The following is a 16,653-nucleotide window of genomic DNA, read 5'->3' on the forward strand; positions in this document are numbered from 1 at the left end:
TCCGCTGATTGCAGATTGTAATTATCACTTCCCTGCGTTCCTTACAACAGGAGGAGGGGGCTAAAAAAAAATGTCTCCCGCCGTCAAACGGGGCTGAGCATCTGTCGACAGGCCTCTGGTAAATTCCCAATCCTTTCACTTTCCTCCATCATATGTGACTGTGTGGTATAATTGCCCTGTAGGAATCCGGAGTCTGAAGTTCGGATTTGATAAATGTAGTCCCCGTAATCTCTCCCCCTTCTTTCCCGTCTCAGCCTAAATCCTCCAGCGGAGCCGGTGGATTCCTCGATTAGCCAGGCTCGGCACACAATCCCGTCTGCGTCCTCGTCTTAATTCCGCTACATCCCGATGCTGTCTTCAGATGGCAGGCCTCAGGCTATGCAGCTTGCAGGTGGTAGAACAAGAGGGCGAATTACACTCCCGCGCGCGATCGCTCCTGCGCGCCACGCGGCGCCTTGCTCGCTGCGTTCAGCTCAAAAGTGCCGCTGTCCCTGCGGGCATGACACCCCCCTCCTCACTAAAGCCCCTTCCTTCTGATTCCTCAGAGCCCACCCCCCCCCCTTTTTTAGGGCTCTCCAGGTCCGCTTCACAGCCCTAATTGTACAGCTGCCCAAACACTCACGCCCATCCCCCCCCCCGCCACCCACGCAAGACTTGGGGGTACAGCTCACTACAAAAGTGTGCGCCAGGATCTGACAAGAGCACCTCCCGCCCTCATCAGATGGTCGGTGTTTCTGCGTGACTGTGTGTGTGTTTTGTGTAGCGTGGGGGGTGGGGGTGGGGGGGGGGGGTGACTGAAGCTTCAGTTCCTCGGCTCACAATATGGAAAACAATTTTTAAAGAAAAGCATTATGATTATATTATTTTTTACATCCACAGTATAAATAAAGAAATACAGTTTTGATCTTTTTTTTCACAATATTTGACTGCAACAATTTAAAAATTGTGCTTTATCAAGGTCTTGGAAGTGAAGAAGTGCAACATTTTAGTCATTGTTTACCTTTTCAGATGAGGTCATTCTAAGTCACTAGCTAAATGCAGCATGTTTTATGCTTTTCTGTTTAGTTGACGCTATAATTGCACATTAATACTTCTGTTTTTCGAGATTTGGCTATTTGTGGATGCCACCCTGCCTCTTTGTTACTGCCTGTCAGTAAATGGATTTAATGTTGTCCTATCCGAACAGCTCGCTTGAAAGGATGGGAGCTCCGCCTCCCTCCGTTCCCGTGGAAATGGACCTCGCCACACAGTGGATGCCTTTCATGGCAGAGAGATCTGCTTTTTAGGTCAATGAAGACTGGGGTTTAAGACAAATTCTGAATTTGACTCCAAAGGAGAGTTTGAGAAACTGATTATTTCCAGTTTGTTAACATTCATTGAAAATTGTCATTTCCCCCTTGTTTATAGACACTCCTAGAATTTGCAGCAGACCATGTGTATGAGCTGCTCATGGTTTGATGGAAGTTTTTTATTGGAAAATCTAATTCATTCAGACAGCATGTTCACAATGGTAGTCTGCACTCTAATTTTGTTCGCTTTTTTTGTGCCTCTCTTCCCTTTTTCCCATTTAGCTAGCGGTTAATTAACATTCTTGACTGAGTAACAGCACATTAGAGTATATATATATATTTTCATTTACAAAGTTAAGTCTTAAGCCTCACACCTTTGGGGTTTTGGGAAAGTAAGAGGAAATTAAAGGATGTACATTATATAAAGATGGGGACTGAACTGAAACGAATGAATTCAGTGTGAATTTGTCCCCAGCAAAAGACTAAATCGACTAAATAAATCGACTCGATGAAAAACCCCTTGTGGCCATGGTCATGAACCCAGGAAGCTTCTGGGTTCTTAGGCATGTGAGCGATTGATACGTTTATCTTGATGTCACAGTAACATAAATGCACCCCCTTGACATGTACCCTGAGAGATCTTTCGAGGCTCTGCGAGCAGAGAGATGAGCACGTGTGGCTGAGGGAAACAGGTTCGATACTGATAAATTTAAATCAGAAAGCAGCGTCCCTAAAAATAAAGTACAAAAGCTGTCACCAGGTATCCGACTCTCTGTCCCAAGAAATCACGTTCTTTCTGCTTCATAAATTTGTTTTAATAAGAACGCTTCACAGGAAGTCTTTGATACAGGCACTTGAGTATGTGCACACCAGGATTAATTATGACTACGAGTACGTCTATGGAAATTGCTGATTGGCCACTCTGGCAGAAGGCAATATGGACCCATTACGCTGATGAAATGGTATGGTGGCCAATTTATACACTGAGCTTAGACTGCTTTGGCTCCCATCCTGGCTATTTGCTGGAGGCCACACTTCAATGGACGTGGTATTTGGTCAATGGAGGACCCGGATGGATTGGATGCTTATGTATAGGATGACTGGGCTTAGGCTGCTATGGAGACATTCGTATTCATAGTGAACTACAGCTGACTCCACGTTCAGCCATTCAGAAAGGCATGCACTGTCCTGATCTAGAACAAATAATTTATTGGAGAACCATGCCAGCTCCCAGCCTGAGAAACATTTGCAACCTTTTGTACACTCAGCGATTAAAACCCGACAATCGGACTCTTTATATATCAACGCAATCTGTTTTGATCTGTTTGTTTACTCTGAATGCTTCGGAACATATTTTTCTTTCCAAACAACACAGTTTTCTTTAAAAAAAAGAAAAGAAAAGAAAAGAAAGCAAAATAAAAGTGTGGGATGCACGATAACTGCATTTATTACTGATACAGAATAACGCCTTTGTTAAAGGCATTAGATATTTACATGTAAGTATAAATGGATATTTAAAAAATCAATATCAAATGAATCATCTGTTTACTTCATAATTACTAGCTATCAAATTAGCTTAAATCAATACCTAGTCAGACAGCTGCATGATTTACATCCATCTTTAATGTGGACGATTTAATTCCCATGGGTCATACATTAAGACATGCTATTTATTCTTGCCCAGACTGTTTAATTCTGGTGTGGAAGAGGTTTTAAAATGAGGGATCGTTATTGTGACTTTTCACCATCTTAAAGAGTTGGCCATGGTTGACCAATCATTATTCTATTTCATTTTAGATACTGCCTTTACGAACATGGTTGGATAAATGTTAATAACACATAATCAATCAACGGTGGCACTTCCAGACTTACCACAGTTTATGGTAAAATCTTATGCAAAAATAGCAACTAGCAGAGGTGGATAGTTCTGGTCCAGACAGTAAAAATCGAGACCGAGATTATGTTTCATCTAACCCGTTGAGTACTCGGTGACTGTGACTCATTATACTCAGCTGGTTGGTTGAAACAAAATCTTGGTCTCGATTTTTACTGTCTGGACTTGAACTATCCACCTCTGCTAGAAGTCAGAAGAGATAACAAAACTGAAGTTTGACTGGATACAGAAAACCTTTTGGAGTCCAGGGTAAGCTGGCATGCCAACGATAAACAAAGTAGTACAGTGTGATTGTACGGTGCTCCTTTCTGACTGATTCTGTCTGTGTGTCATTACATTGTCTGTAGGTCAGCTGTCTCAGTCTTCTGCTGACCATTCCTGAGTCCTCAGTTTATGAAATAAAAAGGCTTCATGTTTTCCTCCCATGAACACGTCCTGGATGTTGAGATCCAAAATAGAAGACTGGGCGGGCATACATTTTTCTGTCAGTATGTCCTTATAGTGGGCTGAAGCAACAGCAGGTGGGTAAAATGCATATACTGTCAGTGTGGGCAGCCACAGTCTGTCAGTGGCCCTGCTGGGATCAGAATAACTTTCAATTAGCACCTGATTTACACCTGGAACAGCAGGTGATCCACTCCCTCTACATTGTTATGTATGAAACAATTAAAAATGTAGATACAGTTTTGTCCCCATAGGACTGCAATTGATGACCCTGATATGTGGAAGGGGAGATGTTTCTGGAATACGGCTCCATTCGAACCACAAAACTTGTCAGCGTGAAGAATTTAACACCTATCCTCAGTGAGCTTTCCGGATGCAATTCAGTGTGGGGGGAACTTGCCTTCTGTTTGTTTTTGGAACAACAGCCAGTGTATGTCCTAATACAGGACAGGCAATTAACCCAGAGAGCAAGAGACCCGCTTTCAGCTTTTGTAGGAGAGTCAAGTCGCCATTAGAGAGGTGTTAGCATGCTACGTTATCATGTCCGTCTCAGAGCAGCGGGAAATGCTGCTGTTTCCACCGCTCTCCTCTAAAGGGTCTGAATAATTTGAATAATTAGCCACTTCAGACAGCTACTCCAGTGCCCAATGCAATCCGGCGATGAGTAAAGAACCACCATCACTCACAAAGTGATGCTTTCGGGTTGTCGTGTGGCCACTCAAAGTGCTCTGAAAATGACTCGCGCGTTGGGAAAAAGCGACGAAGCGATTCATAGCTACGATATGAGCGCATAAAAACGCTGGCACAGATCGTGGAATATCGACAAATGTGTTACTTCCTTTGTGATTGAAACCCATTAAATTTTTCATCTCCCAGCATTCAGGCCAAGAGTATCTGGCTGTATCATACAGGCATATGGCCAAGTCTGAGTGGCAAAAGCATTATCAATGAGTGCTTTTTCCAAAAACAAAAGAAATCCTTTCCAGATGAAAAGAAATCCATGAACCACCTCGTCTTAAATTAGCGTGCTAGAGGCTAGAACGACCCTTGAAGACTCTAAGTGTCTCTGTAGCGGTTGGGTTTCTCTGCAGCATAAACATCACCCACCGGCCCTTCTTCCCGCTCACCTTAATTGCATATTCCACTTTCCGACAGAAGTGCAATCCTTATCCAGCACTACCCTCGCCTCGTCAAAAAGGGCAGGAACAGGCCAGCCCCCGATTGTTCTACTGATTGCCAATTGAGATCTATGATTCACTTTAGAGTTCCCACTTGGGTGTTTCTCATAATGAGCAGGCAAGGGAACGCCCAGAAGATCCGTTAAGATGTCACTTACGCTCTCCTTGTCTCACAAAGTAAGAACCACTCATTAGACGAACCACTCATTAGGCACCTCCACCAGCCTTGTCGGCGTATTGTGGGTTGCTGGTAAACTGCGTCCTTATATGTGCCAATCACCGTCGTTTGTTCGCCAGCGCGATTCCGGCAAATAATCAGCCCTCGCCGTAACGGACTCTGTTATTGCTTTGAAGTGTGACGTGAATTACTCCAGGCATGTTCCAGGGTGCCTTGATGGGCAGGCGGTCCAGGGCTTCTTCTAGTGGCCAAATTTCCCCTGTGTATGGACCTACTCATAAAGGAGGACATGTGCGAACCACGCCAAGGGATAAATGGACTGGAATTTAGTTAAAGGTGTAATTGGAAATTGCTGTGCTACTTCTGAGTACAAATTCAGGCTGTAAGCAAACCCCTGGCATTTACCTGACTGTAAATTATTCAGTATCTCATATTTAAATGAACGACCGATCGCTTAGCTGATCATTTACGACACATTTTGTGACTCTGGTATTTATATACCATTTTATTGGTATTTTTATTACTATACATCAGGTATGCAACACATATATTTATGTTAATTGGTTGATTCTGCATTCTGCAATTATGGGCCTGTCTTTAGAATAGAACTTCATGGAGAATTATGAACAGAAAGGGCTGTTTCTCTCTTAACAGTACATGTCTGGCTGGGGAAACTTCTGGGAACATTGGTCTAATGCCTATTTCTACTAAATTGTGAGTTTTGAAACCTCCTAAGCATTAATGGTGTTCGATCTGAAATGCGCTGCTCTCGTGGCTAAAGTACTTTCATCCGTAAATGACTATAAATCAATATTTAATACCAATGGATGCGAGTGAAGAAGGGGGAGGGGACAACAGTGAGTGAGGCTGTTGGGGGGGTGGAGGGGGGGCAAATGCCATCATCACAGGTTCTCCCTGAAATCATATTTTCAGAGCTCAGATTAACAAATTAGCAGTATTACTAGTAGCATTAACAAAGTAGCAGTATTTACGTTGCTGAAGTTGAAATACTGGCTTCCAAACTGCTGCTGACTCTATGGACGTACGCTGTGAATGTGAACACACACACAAGCACTCACACATCCACACTCCAGTCATTAAGCTGCTTTCTTCAACATGTCTGCTGGGATCTGGAAAGCCAATGTCACCCTAGCTTGGAGGCTATCGCCACTCCCTTCCCTTCTTCCATGATTTCCTTCACGTCAATGACATTTGGAAGTTACTCTTGCTGACCACCCAATGCTGCTACAGAGATCTTTCTGGTTGCACACTTGATAGCTAGAAATGTGTGGGTGTCCTATTATACATCCCACAGAGATGAACATTCAATATGCATTGAACATTCCATATGCATGGATCCCAGATGGGCTGTTATCCCTATTGTGCATTAAATTTGTACTTTGTGTATTAATTTAATGATGTCATTATGCACTATTCTACATAGATAGGTAGATTGATCTGAAACAGGAAATTCTGTAGCAGCGACAGGGGATCTTAAAAATTTGGAACAAAACTGAATTTGTCTGAGTTGGGACCAATATAATATGCTGTCATGGGGCCAAAAATCTCTCGTAGCACCACTGGTCAGGTAACTGACTCACCGATCAGTTCAGATTGTTAGATTTTAATAACAGTGTTTTTTTCTTGACTGGTTTTTTTCTCTGTCCTGCCTGCAGGATTACGCAGAGAAAGAGAAGGCCATGGCAAAAGCCCTGGATGACCTGAAGGCCAACTTCTACTGCGAGCTCTGTGACAAGCAGTACTACAAGCACCAGGAGTTCGATAACCACATCAACTCGTACGACCACGCGCACAAGCAGGTAAGGCTTGTCCCTCTTTGGCATCAATACGCCAGAGACGCAGAGGACCGACTCTGACTGCCTGGACATAGAACACAATATGATTGTGACTCACACTATCGCACACAAAAGCAGGTAATATATATACTGCATATATACTCCATCATCCCGTCTGAGGTGTCCCCATCCTCATACCCTGTACTGCCAGGGATAGGCTACAGGCTTGTTGCAAGCCTGTGCTGGATAAGTGGTTATGGAAGATGGATGGATGGACCCATACATTCTATGAATAATTCCATATTTAAATGAATCGATGCTGGAGTTCAGTATGTAATTCCTTAATGTACACATCTGTGATGAATTAGTGTAGCAAGCATTGCAAAATATACAGCCAGGGAACCGACGACAGAAGCAGCCTGAGAAATATTTATTTGGTTTCTCAGGATATACATCATGTGGTAGGAATGAGCATTCTGAGACATTGTAATTGTTAATCACCTGTGGGTCCAGAGGTCAATCTATTTACCCGTTGGGTGTTCAGCGGCGCTGGCGCCCCACGCGTGACCCCACACCGGTCAAGCACGCTCCGTAGCGTCAGTCATTCCGCCGGCCCGCTTCGTCCGCTCTGCCGGTAATAGGATGAGACCTTCCTGACTTCCGTACCACCTCATTAGCTCCAGCAGTGTGCTTCAAACATGGCTGTGGAGAAGAGCCAGATTATACCGGGCTCTGTTGGAGGAGAGCTTCAAAGGACTTCCCCACAAGCTGGCTAGTGTTTCAAATTACAGCACACCGGTTGTATTGTGTAGGACCACGCTACCTAAAAGACTAAGAACAGAGGATTTTATCTTTTCTTGCCAGCTTCTTACAGTGAATGCATCATATTTTAAAATCATAATCTGATGTACATAAAGTTTTTACTTATGAGCGAGACACCGTTGCTAACATTAGCATTAACTTCTTTACAGCCACAGTGGTCTTTTTTAACCCTAGATAGCCTGAACGTGTTCGACATGCTGCGCGTTGCGGACATCTTTCATCCTGTAATTCCCTTGTTTACATTTTTTTCCCTCCAGCAAAGATGTGAGGCTGCCTCATTAAGGAGTATAAAGCATGTTAGGAGTATAAAGCATGGAAAAACAATAAATAAATCACACTGTATCAAAGGACCAAGCTGCAGTTGTGGTAAAATAACCTCCAGCCCTGGTCTAAGGGTTTGGGATCTGTGGTGGCCTTATCGTTTTAACTTGAATGGGGATCGATCTCTCGCAATCTTTGCCATCCACGCCAGCTGTCAACAGTTGGGCCAAATGAACTATTGACTACATGTGTGACCCCGCACCTCACCAGCCGTCCCAGCTGCATTATTGAGATAAATCGGTTTCACCCCACAAATCCGCCCCAATAGCCAATCTGATGTCAGCTTGCAGAGCCTGGCAATCCATCTGCATATGCAAGCAGCCAATAGCAGAGGCTGTATTTATTACACTGATGATTTCCATGGCTTGCTATCCCCACCCCGTTACAGATAGCAAGCATTAAACAATGACATGGCTATAAAGTATGGTCTACCCCTCCATCCGTCAGCTGATGACCATCCATGACGCAAGTGTAATAGGAAATACATGTGTAGCCCCCAAGCTCCCCCGGGGCCTATATAGATGTGAGGACTTTTAACGCTCGGCGACGGCTTAAAGGAAAAGCGCATCAGACGACATTAATGTCAGTGTGATGGAGCCGCCCGGCCGCCGACTGTCAGCGGGAGGATGTGCGGCTATGAGGGGAATCGACGCCGGCAAATTAAACACCGTGAGATTCAAATAAAAGTGCCTAGAGTTAAATTAACGCTACAGGTTTTAAATTAACGCCGCCGGCGCAGCTGTGCCAGAAGCGCCACGCCATTCCCTTTTGCCGATTTGCTCGATGTTTGGTCATGATCCATGAATCACTGGCGGTTCGACTCAATTCGCTCTGCAGAGTCTGCACGGCACCTCGGTATTGTAATCCAAGCATGTCTGCCAGAGGTCTGGAAGATGACGGAGTCTCCATCCCAGGCTGGACATGGGAAAGCACCAAGGGCAACCCCGATGCGAGTCGCGCACTCTTTCCCCCGAAACAGACTGCCGGCGAGTGGCACATTACACGGGGCCCATGGTCTGCCTGCGCCAAGGCAACAAAGTGTAAAGCAATCCAGAACAGATCAAATCATTTGCCCCTGTGCACTGACTCTGAGAGGAGTTATGTCTGATGTGGCCACACGAATTCCCTGACTATGAAACCCAGCCACTATAAATGCAATCACTGGAGCCACTTCAAATAAGCGAGGTTACAGCAGCGTTGAACTATATATAACATCAGATGGCCTGAGCGGAATAGCTAATACTGAAGTCTCCAGCCCCCCGTTATACCTTCTCCTGTATAAATCGAAGGATCTTCATGGTCTGATTCTCAGCTGATGATCTTCCAGCTTCCCGTATATCGTCCCACTCTGTAGCGAGCTCTCATCCACATATCTGACAGGAGACTCAGACAGCTTTACGCTTACAATAATAAAAAGCAACTACATGCTACATCGTAAGAATCTGAACACCACATTGGCTTTGTAGTGTACAGAGTATCGCCGTTTTTAATTCACACACAGCATGGAATTGAGTACGGGAAGCGTGCCGGGGGTCTATTTTTGGCAAATGCTTTTCCGTGCTGAGTTTTTCCGCAAGTGTCGGCAAAAAAGGAGGCGATGTGCCACGTGAAATGCGGCGGATTCCCATAAGATACGACGTTGTTTTCGTTGACACCTCTTTTGTCAATGACTAAGAGGCACCATCGCAGAACCCGTTCATACTCGAGACCCACACGCCGTCAGACCAGGAAGCCAACTGAAAACTCCAATCAGCGGATTTATTTATAAACAAATCAAATGAGTAGGACAATTTCAAGAAGGCACTCAAGCCTATCTGAGACTTCTTTTCATTTACAGGGAAAATGGGTTAGATGAAGGATAACATAGTAAATTAAAATATTTGATAACACTTTACCTTAACTGCACCTTCATAATGCTTTTAGAATGAAATTGAATTTGAGATTGAATGAAACATTCAATGCATATTCATAATGCCTTCATAGAACATCATAAGCAGCATGTAAATATACCTTAACATCTGAACACCTATATAGCCTTAATACACATTAATAACAAATATTACATGATAATAACAAACAACACAATCATATTATCATATGTTTCTTACTTATATGTACATTTAAGCTGTTAAAGTATGTTAGGATGTTAAGGTATGCTTACATCCTGCTTATTAATGTTCTATGAATGCATAATTAATGTATTATTTCATTTCATTTCAAACACTTTGAAGGTGCAGTTAATGTAAAGCATTACCAAATATTTTTATATGTTCTTTAGTTCTGGTGGTGATGGGGGGCGGGTGCTGAATTTCTGCATTTCCAAATGTCTGAAAATTTAGTATACGTTTTGTCATATTGGAAGGTTGTTTGACATACAAGAAACTTGCTTTCTCCAATAAATGTCACTCTAATTTATATTTAGGGGCACACAGTGTCACATAGCAGACTCCAGCACCATCACTAACCCAGACACACCTGTCTTTTTTAGAGACTGAAGGACCTCAAGCAGAGGGAGTTTGCACGCAATGTGGCCTCCAAGTCCAGGAAGGATGAGAGGAAGCAGGAGAGAGCCCTTCGCCGTCTGCACCAGCTGGCCGAGCAGCGCCGAGAGGTCCAATGGTAATGCTCTGTCAGAACCGGCTCATACCGTCTGCCTCAACATGGAGCCCTGGTGATTTTTCATCTAAGCACCATTGCAGGAAGCTCACGATTAAGATATAATTTAACCTCAGGCTGAGGTTTTATATTTTTCCCTGAGTGCCAGTAGCAACTTACTTGTGTCCCTCAGGAGCTGAAGTCTTGCAGACTTCAGAGAATAATTAGCACCAGACTGATAGCTGAGTCCCCAGAAACACTTACTATCCAAATAGTCACTTTAATATGATGATTAACAGCAAAGGTGGAGTGAGGGTAAGTGGTAGCTCTGCAGGACCAGGATTTGGCACTGATGCTGCGTGTGGAGGAGGTTACACATGTCAGGTGTGTTGTGTCACCGTGGCTACACAGCTTAAATGGCCGCGTCTTGTCCTGTTGTGTGTTTCAGTGCCCCGGGGTGTGGTCCAATGTTCAAGTCCACCACAGTAGCAGTGGAGAGCAGCTTCAGGGATGACTGCTGCCGGGGAAGCGTCGGGGGGGTGCTGCCTGCCACATTGGACCCAGGAGCCCAGAGTGATGCCTCCAAGCAGGCCCAGTGGCCCTCTCCCAACAAGGGCAGGAAGCAAGCCTACGGCCAGAAAATAGCTTTTTCCTTCTCCTTCCCAAAGAAGGCGTCTATTAGACTGGAATCATCGGCCGCAGTCTTCTGCGAGGCCGCTGATGAGGGATCAGCACGCCGGGGCTGCAGGCAGAAGCTCAGGAGAGCTCCTGTTGATCACCGGTCCACTGGACTTTTCGAGACTGAGAAAATAGTCAGCGATGAGGATGTGGCCCGAGACGCCGGTGCGAAATGGGTCGAAGATGAAAGCAGGACCGAGCAGAGCCAGGGGTCCTTGGACCCCGCCAGGAAAAACGACAGCCCACTTCCTGGCTCAGATCTTTGCGTTTTACTGGGTCACCCTTTGAAAATGGGTAGCCCCTACCACGTGTCCCAGCAGTCCACGGCTCCTCTTTTAAATGGTGCTGATGCTGTCCTGGATGACTCTGTGGAATCCCTAAAGAGTGACACAGCAGACAATAAACTGGAACATGGAGAAGGGGCTGAACAAGAGCTGGAGATAGACAGGAGTGTCCCTCTTGATGGACTCTCCTCCTTAGTAAAGGACACTACTGCTTCCCCTGAAGTAGACTTACAGAGCCAAGAAAAGGAGGTCGCTGGCTTTGGTGAAAAGACCCCTACTCCCCTTCCAAAACCAAGCCAACCCTTCTGCTCTGTCCTGAGCAGAGATGGGAGCACGATTCTCCCATGGCCTTCAGAGATGTTGACCTTCACGAGAACAGAGCCATCGCTATCCTACAGCTGCAACCCACTACACTTTGACTTCAGGGCATCAAGTGGCAGGAGCCAAGTGAGCAAAATCCAGGAATTGGCCGGACCTCAGATCAACAAGGAATCCCGTGCTGATGTGACCTCTGCCAGTCCGGAAAGGCCTCTTCACTTTGACAAGCACAACAAGGAGGTCTCAGCCAGCCTGGGTGACAGCTCAGGTCAGGAAAGCTCTGATGGGTCCTTTACTCAGGATCTGACTGATCCAGCAGACAGAAAGGAGGATCACGTGTGTGGCCGGCACACACGTGACACGGATGGCCATAAGCGGCCACATAAGCATAAGTGTACCCGGAGGCACTCCAGAGAGAGAAGGCACGGTAGGCGTCATGTGGGCAAACCACGGGGCAGAGACAGGTGTGCCCACAGAAGCCACAAGAGGAGGAGAAGGAGGAAACGGAACACACAGCGGGAGAGAGGGAGAAGCAGGAGTATTGTGGAGAGACCTGAAAATATGCTGAAGGGAGGTAGGAGCTGGGACGAGTGCGGAAGCCAATTTGGAAACAGTGTTTCAGAACAAGCTGAGCAGTTAGAAGATGCAGAGAAAGATGATGGGACCAGGAAGGACGCCATGGAGACAAAGAGTAAGGAGGCCGACGATCACAGCAACTGTGGAGCGAGTGTTCAGACTCAATTCAACGATCTCCACATCAAGCCTGAAGTGGAGCTAAGGAATAAAGATGAAGATCCAAGAGTCCTGTTAGAGGAATGTGGGAGCCTCGTACAGTCATGCTCTTGTGCCTGTGTGGCACTGAATATGGGGAGATCCCACCTCAGCTGTGCGAGGGAGGGATGGGTGAGGCTAGGGAGATGTTCCCCCAAGTTCCATCATAACTGCCTCCTGAAGAGGAGGAGAAGTGAGTCAGAGAGTGAAGAAGACAGGCACAGTGCCAAAAGGCAGCTGGGCTCACACAGCATGTCATCAGTCGGGGGTGCTAGTGAGAATGAGGATGAGGAGGGGCAGGAGACGGCTCACTCAGCGGTGAGAAGGTGCAGTAAAAGACAGAGGAGATGTAGTCCAAGTGCAGCATCGGATGTGGAGATGAGTGGTCCAGATCGATGCATATCAAGTGTGTATTTAGAAGATCCTCTCATATATATAGACCCTGAATCCGCAGGGCTAGAAAAAAGCATCCCTGGGATAGTCACAGATGTAAGCAAAAGTCCACTAACTGCGGAAGACATTTTAATCCGCCACGTTAGTGACGAGAAACCATTAGATAATTCCGGAAACCAGGACTCAGCTGAGAAGGATTTGGGTGACCCGGTGCTGGAGTGTGTTAATTGGTTGGCCTCTTCTGCTACTAACCTCAATGCACAGTGTAGCAGGGACACCATTCTTACGGTAGATCCAGCGGTAGAAATGAATGCTGAAAGTGAGATCAAGGACACCGGCGCCGAGTCGGCGGTACCGATACCCGCTGCTGAGGGCAGCGACAGGCCTGCAGCTGAAGTTCACCTCTTTCAGCAGACGGGGGAGGAGCCCCCACGGAAGGAGCCACAGAGCCACGTAAAGGTCGGCAAACCTTTCCAGCACAGTCTGCAGTGTCCGCATGAGAGGGGCCCCCAAGGGCCCTGGTGTCAGGAGGGGAAGCTGGCCCGAGAGGGGCTCACCTCCCTACAGGCATCTCCGCAGGGTTTTCAGCACCTCTCAGACACAGAGAAGCACCCCATTCTCCATCTGCCAGTCCACAGACAGACGTTCCCCGGCAAGCTGAAACCGGTGCTCTCCGGGCCACTGCAGACTGTGCCTGTGTCTCAGCCCGTCCTGCACCCGGTGCACCTGGCCCCTCCCATGTCGTCTGCCTCCATCACCATCCGCCACACCATCCTGCAGCACCATGCTGCCTTCCTGCCCCCTCAGACACCGCTCTTCTCCCAGGTCTTCCCTCTTGCCCGGCTGCCCCTGGGGCCCGAGATATGCCCCACCCCGGGACCGTCCGCTTTCATGCCCCAACCTCAGCTCTCAGTCATGGCCCCAGCCAGTATCCACCCGGTGGCGATGACCTTTCACGCCTTACCCCGGGCGGCCATGTTCCCTCCTGTGCTCCCGCCCCACCCAGCCGTCATACCCCTACAACCTCTGTTCTGACCACGTTTGGCTTCCGGATGGCCCCACCCTGAACCTCCCCGTACGCAGCACAGCACCTCTCTCACTCCAAGCACTCCAGGAAAACACTTTCCTTCTACACTAAACCGTGTTTTAGGAACAGGAAGAGGGGAGATGGAGATATTTCTGTTTTTAGTTCACCCCCCCCCCCAATGAGCTTCTGTCTCCAGGAGGTAACAGCTGCATGGCAATCAGCTCGCACAGATAAACATCCTCTCCATTAAAGACAGTCATGTTTTCAATTAAAACCCATCCCATCTTTCATTGTTTCGCAAAGACAACAATTAGCAACTGCAGTGTATTATATCCTTTCCTACTAGCGCAGTGCTACAATATTTTTAGGGCAATGGTGGTACTTCTATGCACAAATGTGAGAGTACAGTGTAGTCTACTATCCATCACTGATGTTAATTAGAGAGACGCATAAATAAGCTGAGGTAGATCGTACATTGTACACCATTACCCATCTGGTCATCACCTTTTACAATATTCACCTCTTTACAGTTTTGCCTTTGAATTCCAGAGCTTTTATGTTCCCCGTCTAGGGTTTGCCTCTTAGATTTATGCCAGTCTGTTACTGTTAATTAGGCCAGATCAAATAGCGTCCCAGAATCCCCTCTAATAGAGTGTCGTATGTGAAGAAGTTTGCTTGCCCGTGGCCTGCAGGAGCGGGAATTCCAAGTTAAAATACTGGTTTATTTTGAGTGGCTTATTTTGACGAGCTAAACGGGCAGTGTCACGGGGCAAGGATCACAATGACAGCACCTTTGCTGGTGACTGTGCCACAGGATGTTGCTGGCCAGGAGTCTTTACAGTCCCGACATGAGCGTGAACTACCTGCCCCTTAGCTGGACTTAAGACTCTCTGCTTTTATACAGTCATCTCTCTGGGTACACAATGTTAGGACGTTTTCTGCAATGACCTCATTGTTACTGCGCAGAACTGTACAGCTTGTACATTGTATGTATTTCTAATGCTACTGTAAGACTGTAAAATATATATATAGAAATATACATAATTATATATATTCCTGTTTTTATTGTGCAAGGCTCCCTGTATGTATTCCCAATTTAGATAAACAAAACTATGTTTTTTACTCAGATTTGCCAAACAAATAAATAAAGGTAAATTCAATAAGGAGGCTGCTACTTGGTTGTTTTTCCTGAGTAGTACACATTTTGGGTAATGAACCCAGACTATATGAGGGGAGGAAACCCAAACCCCACCCCAAAAGTTACAACAATTGATATATGTGTCCTTCAGATAAAAGCTGCCCCGCTTGGAGATGTTCTGTGTGTCATGTAAATGCTCCGCTGATTCTGGGACATGGGTTGATTTCAAGGTAGCATTCGAGATCTGCGTGTTTGAGGGCCAGGTGGAGCCTACATCTCCACCGCAACCCTAACCCAGTTATCAAAACGGAGGCTGCAGTCAAGCCGGGTAATTTCAAATCAAGCCCAAATCAAATCACACCAAAGGCAAAACGGGCTCAATTCGAACAGCTGGGTCACTTATCTGGCCTCTGGCATTTCACAGCACAGCTTGATAAAGCCGTCCATTGCTAACATGTTAATGGGGTCCGCCATTAAAGTTTTAAGCACCCAGTAGATTATACACTTACATGGCCACGATTTTCCACATTTCCACCTTCCCCCCAACCCCCTCCCATAATAAATTGCAGTTCCACTGCAGTTCTGCTGTTGCGTGCCCAGTAATCAGTATTTTTATGTAGCCATGATGCACAATGTGCCGTTACGGGCCTTCTGACCCCCTCCCCGGACCCCCATTGTGCGTTCTGAGCAACTCTGTGTCGTTCGTTTTTAAACATGTTTTCACTCTTCCTGAAAAATTAGCGTCCATTCATCTGCCAGACAGAAATTTGGCAGTGGCGTCGATAAACAAATTAATTTATTACAATGTTTAAAACTGAGCGTTCTGCTGTAACTGTTTACCATGTATTTGTTAGTCCTGGAGGAACATGGGCCAGTAACCAATGCACACTGTAAATGGCCACAGGCAGATCCATCCAGTGTAGAACTCTAGTGCAAATCTTCAGAGTAAATCTGTTGTGCAAATCTCCAGCGAGGCTATAGGTTGGCATCATATGTATGCATGTGAATGTGTTTTCGTGCGCATCTGAATTCATCCATGCGTCCAAGCAATTTCCATAACTGGTTATCCAGAGAAGGGCTGCAGGAAGCCTAGAGCCAATCTTAGGAAACATACAGCATAAGCGAATGGGACACCCTGCATGGGAACCCAGCTCATAGCAGGACATACTCTTTTACATGCCATTGCACACAATGGAAAATTTCAAGACACAAGCTCACCTAAATGCATATCTTTGGACAGCGAGAAGAAACCCATACAATAAGCAGAAGATGCACGTGTGTGTGTGTGTTAAATTAGAGAGAAAGTTCTAACACTGCTGGCGCTGTCAGTCTACAGCCTTCTACATCCCCCTCTTCTCAGCCTACATATGTATGTGGGATCCTAACTTGGCACTGATGATATGACAACAGTACAGTGATCTAATCCGTTAACACGCATCCTTAGCAACGGGCCTGACAATCGCACGATCACGCGGCTGCTCCGGCTGCGTGGTGATGCCAGTCACAGACCGCGTTTCAAAACAATTC

The 16,653-nt window shown here is 46.2% G+C and overlaps 1 protein-coding gene and 1 long non-coding RNA gene across 2 annotated transcripts in view; one reads left to right on the forward strand and one right to left on the reverse strand.

The window, feature by feature from the left end:
• Nucleotides 1-15,130, forward strand: part of znf804a (zinc finger protein 804A) — a 36,140-nt gene extending 21,010 nt beyond the window's left edge. The window contains exons 2-4 of the mRNA XM_023801835.2: nucleotides 6,660-6,803; nucleotides 10,411-10,541; nucleotides 10,966-15,130. Coding sequence (XP_023657603.1) covers nucleotides 6,660-6,803; nucleotides 10,411-10,541; nucleotides 10,966-13,996 — 3,306 coding nt within the window. The 3' untranslated portion in view covers nucleotides 13,997-15,130. The remainder of the gene's footprint in view (nucleotides 1-6,659; nucleotides 6,804-10,410; nucleotides 10,542-10,965) is intronic.
• The window catches only part of LOC140578721 (uncharacterized), an 86,448-nt gene that overhangs the window by 49,260 nt on the left and 20,535 nt on the right, over nucleotides 1-16,653 (reverse strand). The gene's annotated exons all lie outside the window — the stretch shown is intronic.

This window comes from Paramormyrops kingsleyae, chromosome 16, assembly GCF_048594095.1.
Source record: "Paramormyrops kingsleyae isolate MSU_618 chromosome 16, PKINGS_0.4, whole genome shotgun sequence".
In the NCBI taxonomy this organism is placed as follows: Eukaryota; Metazoa; Chordata; class Actinopteri; order Osteoglossiformes; family Mormyridae; genus Paramormyrops; species Paramormyrops kingsleyae.